The 15,459-nt window shown below is 42.9% G+C and overlaps 1 protein-coding gene across 2 annotated transcripts in view; it reads right to left on the bottom strand.

The window, feature by feature from the left end:
• The window catches only part of LOC117429548 (A disintegrin and metalloproteinase with thrombospondin motifs 7-like), a 58,740-nt gene that overhangs the window by 3,272 nt on the left and 40,009 nt on the right, over positions 1 to 15,459 (bottom strand). For both annotated transcript variants that reach the window (XM_058999095.1, XM_058999094.1), the window contains exons 19-23: positions 12,826 to 15,072; positions 11,252 to 11,404; positions 9,942 to 10,115; positions 9,594 to 9,740; positions 8,346 to 8,505 (exon numbers count right to left, since the gene is read on the bottom strand). In XM_058999095.1, coding sequence (XP_058855078.1) covers positions 8,346 to 8,505; positions 9,594 to 9,740; positions 9,942 to 10,115; positions 11,252 to 11,404; positions 12,826 to 15,072 — 2,881 coding nt within the window. The remainder of the gene's footprint in view (positions 1 to 8,345; positions 8,506 to 9,593; positions 9,741 to 9,941; positions 10,116 to 11,251; positions 11,405 to 12,825; positions 15,073 to 15,459) is intronic.

Raw genomic sequence — 15,459 nt, 5'->3', positions numbered from 1 at the left:
AAATGTCATTACTTATTCCTCCAGAAGAATGTCATTTCATCCACACGGAGCAAGCTGTTTCAGACTGGTGTTTTTTTCATGAAAACACTTTGGGTTGTACAACTATCTGAGATGAAATATGTGCCAGTCTTGCAAGTGCTTGTTCATGACCAGGTGATGTGAGATTTAATAAGCCCTCAGTAAATCTATTCCACATTCAGACGACTACTCTGGTTTTGTAACTAGGTGTAGAATTATACCTCTGATCTTTCCTGTTGCAAGATCATACACACTGTATTTCCATTAGAAGCAGAACTCTGTGTGTCTCAACAAGGCTACCTCATCAAAAAAACATTCTGTGAGAGCATACAACTGAAACAGAAACAGTGCTGTCCACAGAAACAGCAGGAGCAGCAGTGAAGACTCTCCATGCCATGCCATCATCATGCCATCCTGATTAACAACAGCACTTCCTGATGACTGAGCTGCACAATGAGTGCCAGCCTGCATGAGAAGCAGCTGTATGCTTACGGGGCAGAACTCACTTTGGGTTCACTTCACAGGAACAGTAAGTGTCAGTTGATATGAGACGTTTCTTTTGCAGAAGTTTATTTATTTATTGTAAAGACAGATATCCGAGCATCACATCATTTCAATTCCTTCCTGGTAAATTGATTTTCATTCATTCTTGTTATGGAATGCCAAGTTTTTTTGGTTTGTTTTTTTAATAACACTTTCTGGTACTCCTTGTCTTTTTATCATTAACCCTCCCTCATGTCAGCAGATTCGGAAGCCCCGGTACATGAAGGTTGGTGTGTAATGCTTGTAAAATATCCCAGCCTCTTCCTGGAGGAAGTACGTTTTTGGTAGGGGGAATTCTCATGAGGAAGTTTTAGTGTATTCCTTTTTCCTGAAAGGTTATTGAAGTAGCAGATTGGCAATGTTTTTGCCAGGTCCAGCTGCTTGTAACATTTCCTGCCAGGAGAATGGGATTAATCAGACAGAGTGTGCTGGATTATTTTAGCAGGACCTTTCCGGGCTTGAAGGCCAAACCTATCTTCCTCCATGACCCATTCAATCCAAGCTCAGCTCCTCTTAAAAAAAACAAAACATGTCACTACAATAGCACTGGCTGAACTGGACAGCACATTCTCCATGTGACTAGAACAACATCATGGTACCATTAATACCGCTAAGAAAAGCTGTTTTTGAGCAACATGGTGTCCGCTTGTGAATAATAAAGGATTTATATATTGTAATAGAAATGCCAACATGGAGTCTTTTAAAAGGAATGGAATAGAGATCCTGTGACATCAGTGAGCTTGAGTTCCCTGCTTCATCTCCCGTTAAAGTAAGAAAAACACACACACACACACAGTACCGCAGGGTGCAAACAATCACTGAAATAAACAAAAAATCATTGACGTCTGACAGCACTGTGAGATGAAAAGTTATTGGCTTGCAGAATTCAAAAGCATTTGAGTGATCAATCAATACATTTCCATTAGAACACGACACAGTCTATAGCACACAAAACAACTGCATTATAGGAACGCTAAAAAGTATAGTCCATTTACAGTACAGCCTCGTTGTGTTTTCAATATCCTACCTATCACTGCTTCCATTCAATTCAATGTTCTTGCCTACCGCTCTCTTCACCACACTGCCCCCTCCTACCTGCAATCCCTTGTGTCTCCCTACACCCCTTCTCTACTGGTCGGCTTGTCATGCCTTCCCTCCACTCTCCGTCCTCCCGTGCCTGTTCCTTCTCTTCCCTAGCCCTTCTGTGGTGGAACCAGCTACCGGAGAACCTCAGGACTGCTTCGTCTCTCACTGGAGGCTTGTGGTGGGATCTTACACCTAGAATCTGAATGTGCCTGGTGTCTGGCCAGTAGGGTTCGCTGTTGCAACTTATAAATAAAACAAAAGTTCTCAGAAACTTTCCTCGACCGTTTTCAATTAAGCCAGCAGACCATGGCAGACTCATCAATATCAAACTGTATTTTATTGACCCAATAAAGAACTCATGGATTTAAAGCTTTGTAAATATGGCCCAGGTACTGTATCCCATCAATACAGACTCTCTTTATTATGATCATCTTCAAAAGGAGTTTAGCTATTTGAGGTCAGCAGCAGTTCTCGAAAAAACGAAGCCCGCTGCAGATACAATAGACACAAATTACACACGAGTCACTCAGTAGCGAGGCTAAAGCTGTCATTTTTTCCTCCTCTAAGTGGAAATAACCAAAGGGATTCACAGAACTGTAATAAATGCATTTCCTGACTGACATTACTGCCTTGTTTCTGAACAGAAGCCCAGTCTTTCCCATACTCCCAGATCACAGCAGAGTGACATCATCATATAGGTCAGAGGGCACAGCTGTAGAACAATACAACAGGGCCCCCTCAGCAATGTGCCAACCCCCTCCCCCCCCTGCTCATCAACTCTTATATTTGATTCCTTGAGGCCCAGTAAGGTTAAACAATCTGTGGATTTGGGGCTGAAGGCAGGCTGGCACATCCCCACTCACAGTACAGAGCTGCAGGGATTCTATTGCAATTGGTTTCTTATGGGGGGAGGGTCTGAGTCCACTGAGTTCTGTTAATCCCTTCAGAAAATATCTATTCAATTCAGACTGCACACCGGAACTGGGTGTGAGGTTTAGAATGTGCTGTTAGCAGTGTAAACGTTTACAGAGCTATGTCATGGTAAACAGAGAGAAGAAGAGAGAGGAGTAAAGCACAGTGAAAGCATGGTAACAAAAACAAAAGCATGCTTATTTAACACGGGGAGCTTTTGTCGCTGAGGGTATGGTTACTAGATGTTTTCTGCCCAGCGTGGGTCCACAAGGTTTAGAATTATTCCACAGGTCAAAAGCAAAAGGAGCCTAGGTTTCTATATAGCAGGCATGCAACTTTGGCACAGTAGGACAAAGGCTAATAAATAGAAACAAGCTCAGAGCTTTACTACACCACTTGAAATAAATTAAAAACCCAAGCAAGCAGCAGCCTAATACAAGACCTGCCTTGAAGCAACATGCCCACTGCTACATCTGCCAGTCAGACTTGAGGTACATGTCTTTAACAAATGATCTCTAAACCAGCGCTGGTGGAAGGGGAGAATACATTGGAGAGCATCTTTAAGTCAGGCAAGCAAACTGAGAACCTCCTTTGCCTAGTGTAGTAACAGATACTGTATCGTCTTTTCAGATGAAAAGATATGTTCGCTATAACATGTTTTTATTTCAGTACTGCACATCTGGAATCTGTATTGCGACTGGAAATGCACAACAAGCAAGATTTTATTAAATTGTTCTGTTAGCCACAACCACTTTAGGATTTGTAGCCTGAAGTAGACAGTTTTTCTTAAACCAGCACTACAGAACAAAGCTGAACTATCTTATAGAATAAGCTGGCTTTCAGTGTTGCTTTCAGTGTTGCTTACACCTTCCCCTCCCCCCTCCCCCAGTAGGGTTCTCAGTTTCCTTATACAACAAGATATTTTTAATCAGCTTCCTCATTCCGGGGAGATATGAGAAGGAGAATGAGAGACTGACCTGCTGCCTTTATTTCCGAGCCGATCAATGGACTGATAATGCAGGGTGCTTGTTATTATCCAGCAGACACCTCAACCCAATGCATAAAAAAGGAAAACAAGTCTCCATGACAGTCAGAGCCTTTTCAAGGCCTGCAGAAACAGGCATTATTTTATTCCAAATCCTCTTAATTAAGATTGAGAGAGGGACTTTAACTCAGTGTTAGATTTTTATAGATAACATATTCAAGTTTGCCAGCTGAGTCCACTTGGCTTGGGGGAGTTGATCTTCTGCTTTATGATTAATGTGGCTGCCTCTGACTGCAAATCCCAGGTCAGATTCACACAGCATTGAATAACTAACAGTATCCTTTATTCTCACTGTTGCTGCTTCTTTGCTTTTGGTTACTGTTGTTTTTTTTTTGTTTTCTTTCAAATCCTATATGGTCTTAAACAGATGTAGTACTGTTAACCTTATCTGATCAGAGAGCGCTTAATGCTGCAATCTGTGGAGATAATGGTGGCTGGAAACAGCAGGAACACACCTGGTTTTCAGAAGCTCTCTTATCTCCTGGGTACAGCCAGTAGGAAGGTCAGGCCAGTGTATAGCTTAAAAGCTTTCCCTTTGCAGAAACTCTGCCGGCTTTCACTCTGCAAACCCTACAAAGGATAGTACTTGTTTTTTTTGTTTTGCTTTAAATGATCTCTCTTTGAAAGTGAAGCAGCCACAATTAGGGACAGGCAGTCCTAATCCAGGGCAGGTAAGGGTGAGGATAATGTTTCCGTTAACACATTGAAGTTGGAAGTTGCATAAGCTCTATAGAGTCAATAGATTCACCTTCCCAATGAACATTTCCTATTTCTCTTCAAGGCCCCTTTTCTGTGTCTTTACTGCAAAGATAAGAGTGACGGATATCCAGCAGATGGCAGCCAGGTTTTACGCTTCACTCATTATTCATGGCGTCACTCTCAGCCTCTCAAGCCCAACAGCCACTTGCAGATAACAGCAGTTGATAAAAGGAGGCGCTTTTGTGTGACCAACGTTAAATTCTCATGAAAAGATGAGTAAAACAAAAGCAGACTTCATTTTGCAAACCTGCAACCTGAGAAGCCTCTGTTCCATCCAGAGCCTTGCAGGTCTTATCAGTCATTGGCACATATCAAACATGTTGACTGCTGACTTCGAGGACCGCTTTAATGCACTGCATTTTGCAAACCAAAGTCATAACAAAAGCTGTGCATTACACATAATGTGCCTTAATATAGAGCAGACACATATGCTGACACATACCATATTGCCTACTGCACTGTGTAATCTTCTCATTAGCAGTGAATCGCTCTGCTCCCTCACTGACAGCAAGTCCCAGGGTGTGTAAGTGGAACCATGCTGCCCCAGGGCCCCTGCTTGTCAGTGCTCGATCTCAGGTCGCCGCACCAGTGCCCAGACTCATGTTCCCCCTCCCCAGGGAGGCCATGGCTCAGAGCAGTGTTGAGTTTAGGGCCTCATAAGCATGTGTGTTGTTAGCTACCAGAAACTCAATTTCAATACTGATCGACAGTCAACATCCGAATGTGGTACTTACACAAGGCAGGGTTTCGTACTCACAAACTCAATGCATGAATGTGTTCGACCACTATGACGGTCACCCACCTTCATTCTAAAGGGAAACTACAATGTGCATGTCATTACAAATCAGTATCCGGGATTGAAGTAAGACGTGTAACTAGTCACAGGTAAAGAAATACAGCATCAGTGTATAACTGGGCTCACGATAAAAACCTGGAATGGCTCAATGTGCAGCTTTAGTCTTATCCCTGTCACTCATGCATGTACACAGTCATTGAGACAGAAGCATACACACGGAGAGGAGTGAGGGAGGGGTAAACTCATTGGCAGCTTACATAAAAACCTGATAACAGCCCCAAACTCAAGACAGACAAGCAGAATCGCCTGCAGAAGCCTGAAAATGTCAGCGTGCAGATCGGTCTGAGAAAACCAGGCTCTGATCTTTTAAATACAGGGGATTAGAAGATTATCTTCATCTGCGAGTTCACTGTCTTCAGAGTTGCTCATTGAAAGCAGAACAGACACAGCACAACACAGTACAGCTCGTGTCAGAAAAGTAGTGATCTGCCGAAGCTGGATAGCTACCACAAGTTCCATCTTGCATTTGGCATTCATACTAGTTATACTGCTGTAGTTTATCAGGTTGAATCTAAATAACCCTGTCACAAGGGGCTGCAGTTACATTGAAAAATGCTTAAAGTTATATTTGGCAATTGGAGTGAATGGAAATTTGTCCAAACGTGACCGTGGTGTCACAACCACATTTTATAAAAACATCCAGGCTTGTGTTTAGGGACAAGCCAACAGGTTGCATTAATCTCTTCCAGCAATTACTGTGTGGACTATATTTCCACTAAAATGTTTTAAAGGTGCTGGGGCAGAAGAGTGATGTTTTATTCGCTGAAGGTGACAATGTCAGATGTTATTTTTAAAACGTTGCTTTCCGAGTACCAACGGAGCTTGAAGAAGACTCTCCTAACCTCCTGCTGCTGCAGCATGTCTGCATGGCTCCCAGTGACACAGTATCAACCTTCAGGGACTGTGTGAACAGAGAACGTGAAGAAACCAGGCAGGCAAAGTCATGACCCTTTCTTTATTCCAGCTCTGTGTAGAGAACCAGGGCTGACGGCTGGAATTCAGTTGAGATCATTTTCTCAACATTGGCACGCTATCAGATCACTTCCAGGCACTAGGAGGAGCAAGAAGAAACTTTCCAGCATCCTCACACAAACTCAGAGACGCACAGCCAACTTCCAAAACTAGGTCAAACTTCATCAGTTTCGCTCGAGGCTTCTGGCAGCCGCTTACCATCTTAAAAAAAGACCAGCCCATTTAGTTTCAGCCTCTGTATCAAATGTTAAGTGCTAGAACTTTTCCTTTTTTCTCACACTGAACAATGATCTGTTTTTTCTGCAGGACTGCCGCAGTGGAGCAAACACAGAACAGAGTCCCCAAAAAAGCTAATTTGTTGTGTTGAGTTCCAGTTCTCCCCCCAGGGAGAAGCAGCAGGGGGGGAGTTAAAAAACCCAGACACTTAGATGGCCTGGAATTGGAGAAAGGGAACCTGCTGCACTTTTTACTATATTTCTATCCCATAATATACACCCGGCTACTTAGGTAGCCCTTAGGTAACACTTTACATTGTGTCTGTAACTACTGTATTTACAATGTAGTTACTTAGTAAATACATGTGTGCTTACACATCATTACAGTGTTATTACTCATAGTTCCAATGTACTTCAATGTACAATGTAAATCTTTTAACACAATATATGTAAGTACACAATTGTATCAGAAAAGGGTTAGGGTTAGAGCTCGGGTGAAGGGTCAGGGTCAGGGTTATTACTGCATGTGTGTGTTTCTTTTATTTATCTGTTTCTGCTCACTTCATCTTCATTTTCAACCCTCAGTAACCATGCACTAGGGCTGACAGACAGGGCTCCCCATAGACCTGAGTGCTGCTCTTTAGTTGCACAATTTTGATAAAAAATGAAACACAGACTGTCTTCCCTGATTCGATCAGCGTCCCTGCAAGAAGTTGCTGTTTGCACAATCTTATGGTGAGCCCAGTCCATTACAACACAGTCAGGTCTGGCAGGCAAATCACGAAAGAATTACCCCCCCCCCCCCCCACCCTGCAGCATCACAGATCACGATAGCCTACGTATATTTCTACCAATATGCTCTGTTGTTGTGGTCTCGGATAATTTCAATTATTAAAGTGATTACAAGTAACTCAGATTGCATGCCTGCATTTCAAACCACGTATCTATGCTTTGCTGTCACATGTTTCCATTTAATTGATGTGAAATGGAGACTGACACCTGGGGCTACTGTGCTGGCCTGTGGGGGTTGATGGATTATCAAGCAGACTCAAAATAAAGACTGTAATTAAATACTAAGCTGTATTTGTATATTCATATTCTTTACTGATATAATAGCCCATGGCTCAGAGAAAACACTTTAACGTTTTCGTTTGGATTTGTGAGCAGCTAATAGCATGTTGTGGTGCTGCTAATACTTATCAGAGGATTGCCTAAAAACCTCAGAAAGAGCAGATCTACCACATTTAAAGGTGATAAAGAATTTGAAGAGCTGATAACAGATTTGTTTATTTATTAGATACTGTATACAAACTAGTATTCAAGACCTCCAAATTCTCTTCTTCAGGTGTAAGTGGAAACTCTTCTAGCATAATCAAAGCTGCAACCCCCTTTAAAATGTGGTGTTTAACAGAACGCCACCAACCAGGGAAATGAGAAACATTATTCTGAACTAAACCATCAGCAGTATCATTACTTTTTTATGAATGGCTTCAATGCTTGCTTTTACAGAAACAGAGCTGAACATTTATGGGTAACGGAGCTGTCACTAGATGAGTAACCGGGTTTCTATACAAACACACTGTTTCGCTGGAGAAATGAGAAAACGTGCCATTCACAATCAGAAACTAATTCCCAATAATGAAAAACAATGACTCTCGCTTAGCTTGCCACCTGCAGGAAACAAAGAATGCCTGCTACTTGTTGAGGCAGCACTTTGACACACCGAATCTGCGAGGACCTCCAGTTCACACACCCCTGACCCCTGGTTTTCCTGTCGGGCTGAACTGGACCCCTGTGCCCCCGGGGAATAGACAACAAAATCTTTTAAAAGCGGGATAGGAATTACAAGGTAAAGCTATAAGTCAGGTATAAATACTAGCTATTGCCTTACACTGTGTAGAAGTGCCTGGGAGTTGTCTCAGTGTGTGAAAAGCCTTACTTGGTTCGGCATTGTTGCACTCCTGCGTGTTGCACTTCTGTGTGTTCTCTGGCCAGGGCTCATGGTCACACTGGCTGCTGTCCTCCTCAGCATCGCCGGTCTTGGTGTTGATACACTTCACCAGTCGCCGCTGTATCCCCCCTCCACAGGTAGCAGTGCACTGCGAGCAGAGGGGAAATCAATATTATTAACACTGATGACAACACAGCCGTTATGGATGAGGATGTCAATATTTGAATGTAGACTTGCTATGCGGTGGAATAATTCACAATGACTGTGAATGGAAAACTGGAGGATAAGTTGTAATTGTATTACAAGAGCTTGAGGTTCTCCAGTTGTGTGTGTGTGTGTTTGTGTCTGTGCTTGTGTCTATGGTGTGTGGTCCCAGCATGTGTGTGTGAGTGTGTGTGTGTGCCTGTGTGTGTTTGTGTCTGTGCTTGTGTCTATGGTGTGTGGTCCCAGCATGTGTGTGTGAATACAACGTGCCACATGGTCAAGAAAATCCTCCATTTGATTTCTGGCTTACAGCCTGTACAAAACTGGAATAACTTTACACACATATTGAAGTAATCAAATAAAGCGGCAACAATCTAAACATTTCGAAGATGATCAGTGGGCTTTTCTTGTGAATTAAGTAGCAGGTGCATGAATTAGTTACAGAAAAAAAACATCACCAAAAAAAATATACATAACCAGATGTGTAATCCTGTCCCTGCTTAGCAGGACAAGGCTAGAGTCGGAACACCTGCTTGCCAAGCTGAAGCAGATCAGTGGGGTACAACAATTCCAGTCTGGGGTTTGTTCCAATCAGGTCCTAAATTAGTTAAGTGACCCTGAGTGATAGCGCCTCACCAACCCATTATTCAGTCAGATGCTGACAATCAGATGAGGGGCACTGGTGTTGATAGGTCTGATTTACCATTCAGAGTGAAACAAGTGAACAAACAGCTGCTTGGGTTTGATTGGCCCTTCCATTCCTGGTCTTTGTTCCAGCCCTGTTCCACTGTAAATTGCTTAATTCAAACCTCCTTCCAGACCCTGCAGTAGCTCATGATCACATTTGACCTGTTCAAAGTGTAGTGTAATGGCCTTTTAGGACCTTGATGGGACACGTCTGACTGAGAGGGTTCAATATTCTAATTTCGGACATGTTTGGAATAAAGACCTTGACTGGAGTGGATCTTGTATATGCACTGGACTGGGTCTAGCACTAACCTTGGAACATGACCGTCTTTCAGAACCACTCACCTGGCCCCAGGACCCCACCACCCACTTGGTGCAGGGGTGCATGTTACACCCCATGGTGCTGTTGGGTTGCATGGACTCCTGACATCTTCCGACCTCGGGACAGGTGACGAAGCGCTCCTGCTCCCCTCCTCCACACAGTTCTGAGCACTGCGGCGAGACCAGAGACATATCGTTGGAGTGTCTCTCAACACACATAACAAAACACTGCAGCCAGCGTGGTCTCGAGCACTGAGCTACGCAAGAGGCCTTTGAAGTTTAACACAAACACGTACAGTGGAGTGCCGCTTCTTGAAAACAAATGTGCATTCTTTATTAATGATCAAAGCGAAGGGGGTTTTAAGAACACACCTCACTCCATGACGAGGTGTACCAGTCCATGCAGGGTCTGGAGTTGCAGGATATCTGCAGCGGGGGCTTGTGGGAGACTGCCTGGCAGTGGAAGGGCCTCAATGGCCTCCGGTCTCGAGTGTCAGTGCACTGCACTTCACGCACTTTCATCCCTCCCCCACAGTTACTGGAACACTGAGCAAAAAAAAAAAATGGAGATTAAGATTGTCATTTCCAATGCACACACAACTCCCCCCCCCCCCCCCTCCCCCCCACCCCACACCCAGGAAGATTAATACAGACGTGAGATATATAAAACATATTGTGACTAAAGCACTTGCCCTTTAAGGAGTCAGCCTCACCCCTGTGTTCACAGTCTAGGCTGACCTGCAGTGATGAGTTACCAGGAAGCAGCCACTTAAATGTATCTCCATATCCTGGATTATAATAAATAAGGTTGCTGGGAAATGTGCTTTTCTTGGCTGTTCTCCTGGTAATGTTTTATACAGTTTGAAACTGCAAATAAATAATATTTTGATGCAGAGTTCAGGTTAGCTAACTGCTTCCTGCTCAGCAAGCTAAAGTAAACTCAAGGAATTGCACCCTTTCAGTCTTTGTGGTACATCTGACTGTTCTAGAAGGAAAACATTATTTTAATTGGTGTTTAAAAGGGTTACAGTATTATGTACTCCATATTTAAAAAGGTTACCACTAAGAACTACACATTGTTCGCACCCTATGAAGTCAACAGATTTACAGTTGCCAGGAATCTCTGCAGATAAAGGCAGTGGGTCCTACTGGCTGCTGCTTGAAACAGTTTGGACTGTTTAAAAAGTCACCATTTAACACAGAGGTCTATTGTTTACCAGTGTTTTAATACATGTATTGTTTGGGCTATACAGTATTGTTCAATTCTGAATTGGTTCAATACTGCTGCCAACACAACACATTTGTGAATGAGGTCTTTTTCTCAGTGAGCTTTACTGAGTAAACAGTTTTGGGTAAGTTGTAAGTATGTGAAAAGCATTTTACAATGTTGTAATTGCAATGAAATGAAAAGACACTAATAGCTCAGGGTTTAGAGAACTGGTCAGAAAAGACACTTTTTCTCTTAATCGTAAAGGCTTAACACCGGAAAAACAAACCGTGATTCAAAACTTCAGAACTTTCATCCACCAATCACGAAGCCCCATTAGTGTTTATCCCTCACAACCAATGAAATGAGTTTTACTTTTGAGACCCAGCAGAAGTACAGGGGCTCTTTCCTTGCTGACACTATAACGGTACTGGCCTCTAATCCGGGTCCTGCCTCTTCCTTCACATTTTTTTACCTTGCCCCATTCTCCCACACGCCATGCCGAGCAGGGTCTCAGGTAGCACCTCCGGGCAGGGGCTGGCTTCTTGGTGATGTCACAGTCAGTGTCCCGGAGGCTGCTGCACTGCACTGTCCTCCAAATCGCTCCCAGACCACAGCTCGTGGAGCACTGCAACAGCACCACACAATCAACGCAGGCTTGCAAAACAAACCTACCAGCAGCTTAAACATTGTAAAGAGCAGCACGGTGTGGAAAAGCATATTAATAGATATGGCAAACCACTGTACACTATTGTAGATGCATAGTATAATCACAGGACAAGCATGGTAAAACTGCATAAATACTGTGCAACAATACTGTGGTACACTTTTATAAGGGTTTTTAAAGAGTTGCAGCTTTCTTGCAGCTTTAATAAATTGTATAAAATGTTACACTTGAGTTCTTGAGCCAGGACTGTATAAAACACAAATACAAAATTAAAGTGCTCTTTTATTAGTTCTCTGAAGTACTTTACTTTTAGCCCAATGTACTTTCGCCCCTTTTTAACCCATGATTTACTTGGAATGTAACATATCTACAACAAACAAAGAGATTACCAAATATATAGCAGGAGTGAGGTGCTCCTGTGGGTTCATTTTCTTCTAAAAGCTATACAGAAATATGTTGTGTGAAGCTGTTGAGAGTGGACAGGGGGGGTTGCAGAGGGAAGAGAGGGTTTTCAGAACAGCAGAACAAGAACGAGGGAGTGCATGTGACATCCACAGCCATTATTCTCGTTGTCTTGTGGAGCTGAGTGTACTGAAGTGTCTGTGCTGCAGTGCAGTTAGAGGAACTAAAAATGATGCTAATTGGCCTTGGGTACACATAAACCCAGATAAAATGGTGCATCAATGATAATCAATTTCCAGAAACAATAATGTTAAAAATAATCTCATACAAATCCAACAGCGTAATTATAAATTGGATCAAGCTCATACTAGCCGCTCTAATTACCAACCCTAACAAATCTGTGCTGTTAATCCCAGAAAATAATTGGCAATTTGTATGTCTTGGTACGTTGTAAAAAAACAAAACTGCTCTAATGAAAACGGGAAGGCGGACATTTCCTTTACACATGATGGGACATCACCGATAATGTGAATTAATATTCAAAAGCATGTTTATGAAACGCTTTATGCACTTCACTGCATCATAGCACATAGGCCAGCTTTCCTAGGGAAAAGTGATATTACAGCTTCTGAATGTGGCATCCCAATATTGTTTTATTAATTGGTACAACATGTCGCTTTAAATGAGATTATGTAGCCACATCTGTTTCAGTTCATGCATGCATGAATGTACTGCAATCTCCTAAATTGTAATTAAGCTTCATACTATGTCCTTTCGTTCGTCACACCATATGGGACTCAGTAGATGATACAAAAGACTGCCAAAGCCACCCGTTTGTTGTGTAGCTATTTAACTAGGCATCCCCTACTTGTTTAATAATACATCGTCAACAACTAACTCAGCTTACTGAAGGGTATTCGAAGTCAATACTTTTTGCTTGCTTTGATCTCTTTACGATGAAAATAATTTGGATCACTTACTGCACTCCAGTGGCTCACGCTCCAGAAAGCAGCCGCACTTGTGTCTTTGTTGGCCGACTGTGTAGACAGCAGAGGCTCTGTTGGATTTGCAAGTGCTGTCGTGGACGGCTCTTGAAGATTCCTCTGAAGATGGTACCTACTGGAATGGCTTGAACTGTCAGGTGCATCTGTAGTTTGGTGCTCTCTGTCTTCGTGCCTGTGCCTCAGCATGTGCTCGGGAACTACGATTTCATTGGCATCAATCTCCGGCCACTCTGTAGTGCTGGTGGCGGTGGTGGTGGTGGTGAGGGCTTTATTCTTCTTGGGTGTCCCCTGAGAAGGCTGAGCAGTTACATGTTTTTGGTAAAAATCATCTGCAGAAGCTGGAACCCCATAGACTTCACCTTGTGGAAACCCCAACTGAGTTACTGTAACTGGGGGTGAACTTGTGGAATAGAAGTCTGTCTGTGAATCTAACGGATCTTCTTCAAAGGGCCTGTTATGTGGTGGCTGGCTGTTGGATTCACGTCTGGTATGCTGGGGATAACCGTGCCCTGCTGGATGCTCTATAATGGGAGGGAGTGGCTCTGGAGTGTGGAGCATGGAGAAAGCTGTGGTTTGAATTTTTTCTGTTGTTGGTTTTGTTCTTCGTGTTGCAGAATCTGGTTCTGAATCTGAAGGGTCATACTCATGATCGCCTACTTTATTATAATGACCTGAGTCCTGTCCATCAAATGCAAGTCCCACTGAAATAGGAGTTAAATTGTACTGGTTTGGCATAGTTGTTATTGGTGGCTCTGAGGTAAAAGGGATGGCTTCAGAAGAAGAAATGATTGGAGTATACAGTTCATCAGACAATTCTAGGGGGGTTTCAGGGGGCTCCTCGGATGTCAAGTACCTTTCCAGTTCAATATTTTTGGGAAGATGTTCATTGCTATCTCCTACTGCAGTATCTTGTTCAATCACATTCATGCCATCCCGACTGAAATCATTCTCATTCCTGGAATCAATGTCCTCATCTCCCGTTTCATCATCCTCTCCAATTCTTAAAATGAGATCATCAATAATATCCTCCTCATCGTCAATAATGCCGTTTAGACCTTCACTCACATCTTCATCGACGTCATCGCTTTCATCTGTTTCACTGAAACCCTCTTGATTAAAATCATTATCTTCACTCTCGTATTCTTCCTGTGGGTTTTCATCATCGCCGTCATCAGCTTCCTCTAAACTCTGCTCATGGATATCTTCCTCGGTGAGGTCTGTCTCATAGCTTTCAGTACCAGTGCTGTGAGGGATTATAGAACGGCTGCTATGAAGGATCTCGGTCACAGCTACCTCACTTGGACTATCTGTTGGAGCCAGGCCTCCATTTGGCTGCTTCTCGTTATCTGAAGAATTGGGTATCGCTGTATCCAAATATTGCTTTGTATGATTCACAACCGGTAGCAGATGGTTAATTAAGTAGAATATCTCTTCGTCCTCCTTTTCAGTGTCAGCTAGGTCTGGCTTTATTGTTTCAGTCTCCTGTTCTTCATATGGGCTTTCCTTTGCTTCATTATGTTTGTCGTTTTCCCCACCCAGGAGATTCTTATTCTCTTGTTCGATCAGCACACTATTGTATGGTGTATTTAGAGTGGGATGCGAGTCTTCTGATGTAGCATCAGACTCCTCTGGGATGGCTGATGTCGTGTTGTCTTTGGGACGACCCAATGATTCTTCATCAATGCCATTTATCAGATGTGAATTTTGGTCAGATTCTCCACCCACGCTATTTACTCCCGGTTTCTTTCCTTTGATGTTTTCTTCTTCTCCTTTTTCTTTGACGACAGGGTCATAAGACAGATCTTCATGGAAATTGATGAAGTTGTAGTCGTAGTAAAAATCATCCACAAACACATTTTTGCCGGGGGAGGAGCCCTTATCATCAGTTGGCTCTATACGGTTATGGATGATAACATCGTCTTCAATTAAATTGTTCAGATCGTCATATTTGTCTGGCCGGTGCGATTTGGGAATCACATGCTCTGGCACGGGGTGTTGATAGTTGTCGTTATTGGGAATGAAGTCGATTTCATTGAACAGTTCTTTGCTTGATGATCCACTTCCAGACCACTCTGATCCAAAGATCTCCACCTTCTTGGGACACGGCTGCGGGTTGCATGTTGTTTCTGATATAGGCTTTTCTCTGGGCTCACAATCAGCGCCTGTGTTTTTACTGCAGCCTACGGCACGTCTTTGTATTCCACCACCACAAGTTTCAGAGCACTGGAAAACAAAAAATTATGCATTTTAAATGACCAACTATGGGAAAAAAGTGAATGTTATTATGCTATAATTTCCATTGTTTATGTATGTAACCCCTACTAAACCGCGATATATACTTTAATATGCATTTTTAAAAGGTAAGCAACCCACTGTCTTAGGCAGTGTGTTTGCCATTAGATGCTGCGCACCTGTAACTGGGACATATAACAATAGCTTCCATGAGGTTTTGATACGAGTCCTTAAAAAGTAAAAGTCTTTTACCGAGACCAAGTCAAGAGACACTTCTTGACTTTCTAAAATCACACATTAGCCCTGAACGGCCTCTTATGGCGTTTAGTAAATGGCACAGTACAGAGGTTAAATGAAGGGCGGCTATAACACTTGATT

This window comes from Acipenser ruthenus, chromosome 24, assembly GCF_902713425.1.
Source record: "Acipenser ruthenus chromosome 24, fAciRut3.2 maternal haplotype, whole genome shotgun sequence".
Classification (NCBI taxonomy): Eukaryota; Metazoa; Chordata; class Actinopteri; order Acipenseriformes; family Acipenseridae; genus Acipenser; species Acipenser ruthenus.
The sequence above is the reverse complement of the archived record's forward strand: the minus strand, read 5'-3'. Positions and strand labels throughout refer to the sequence as shown.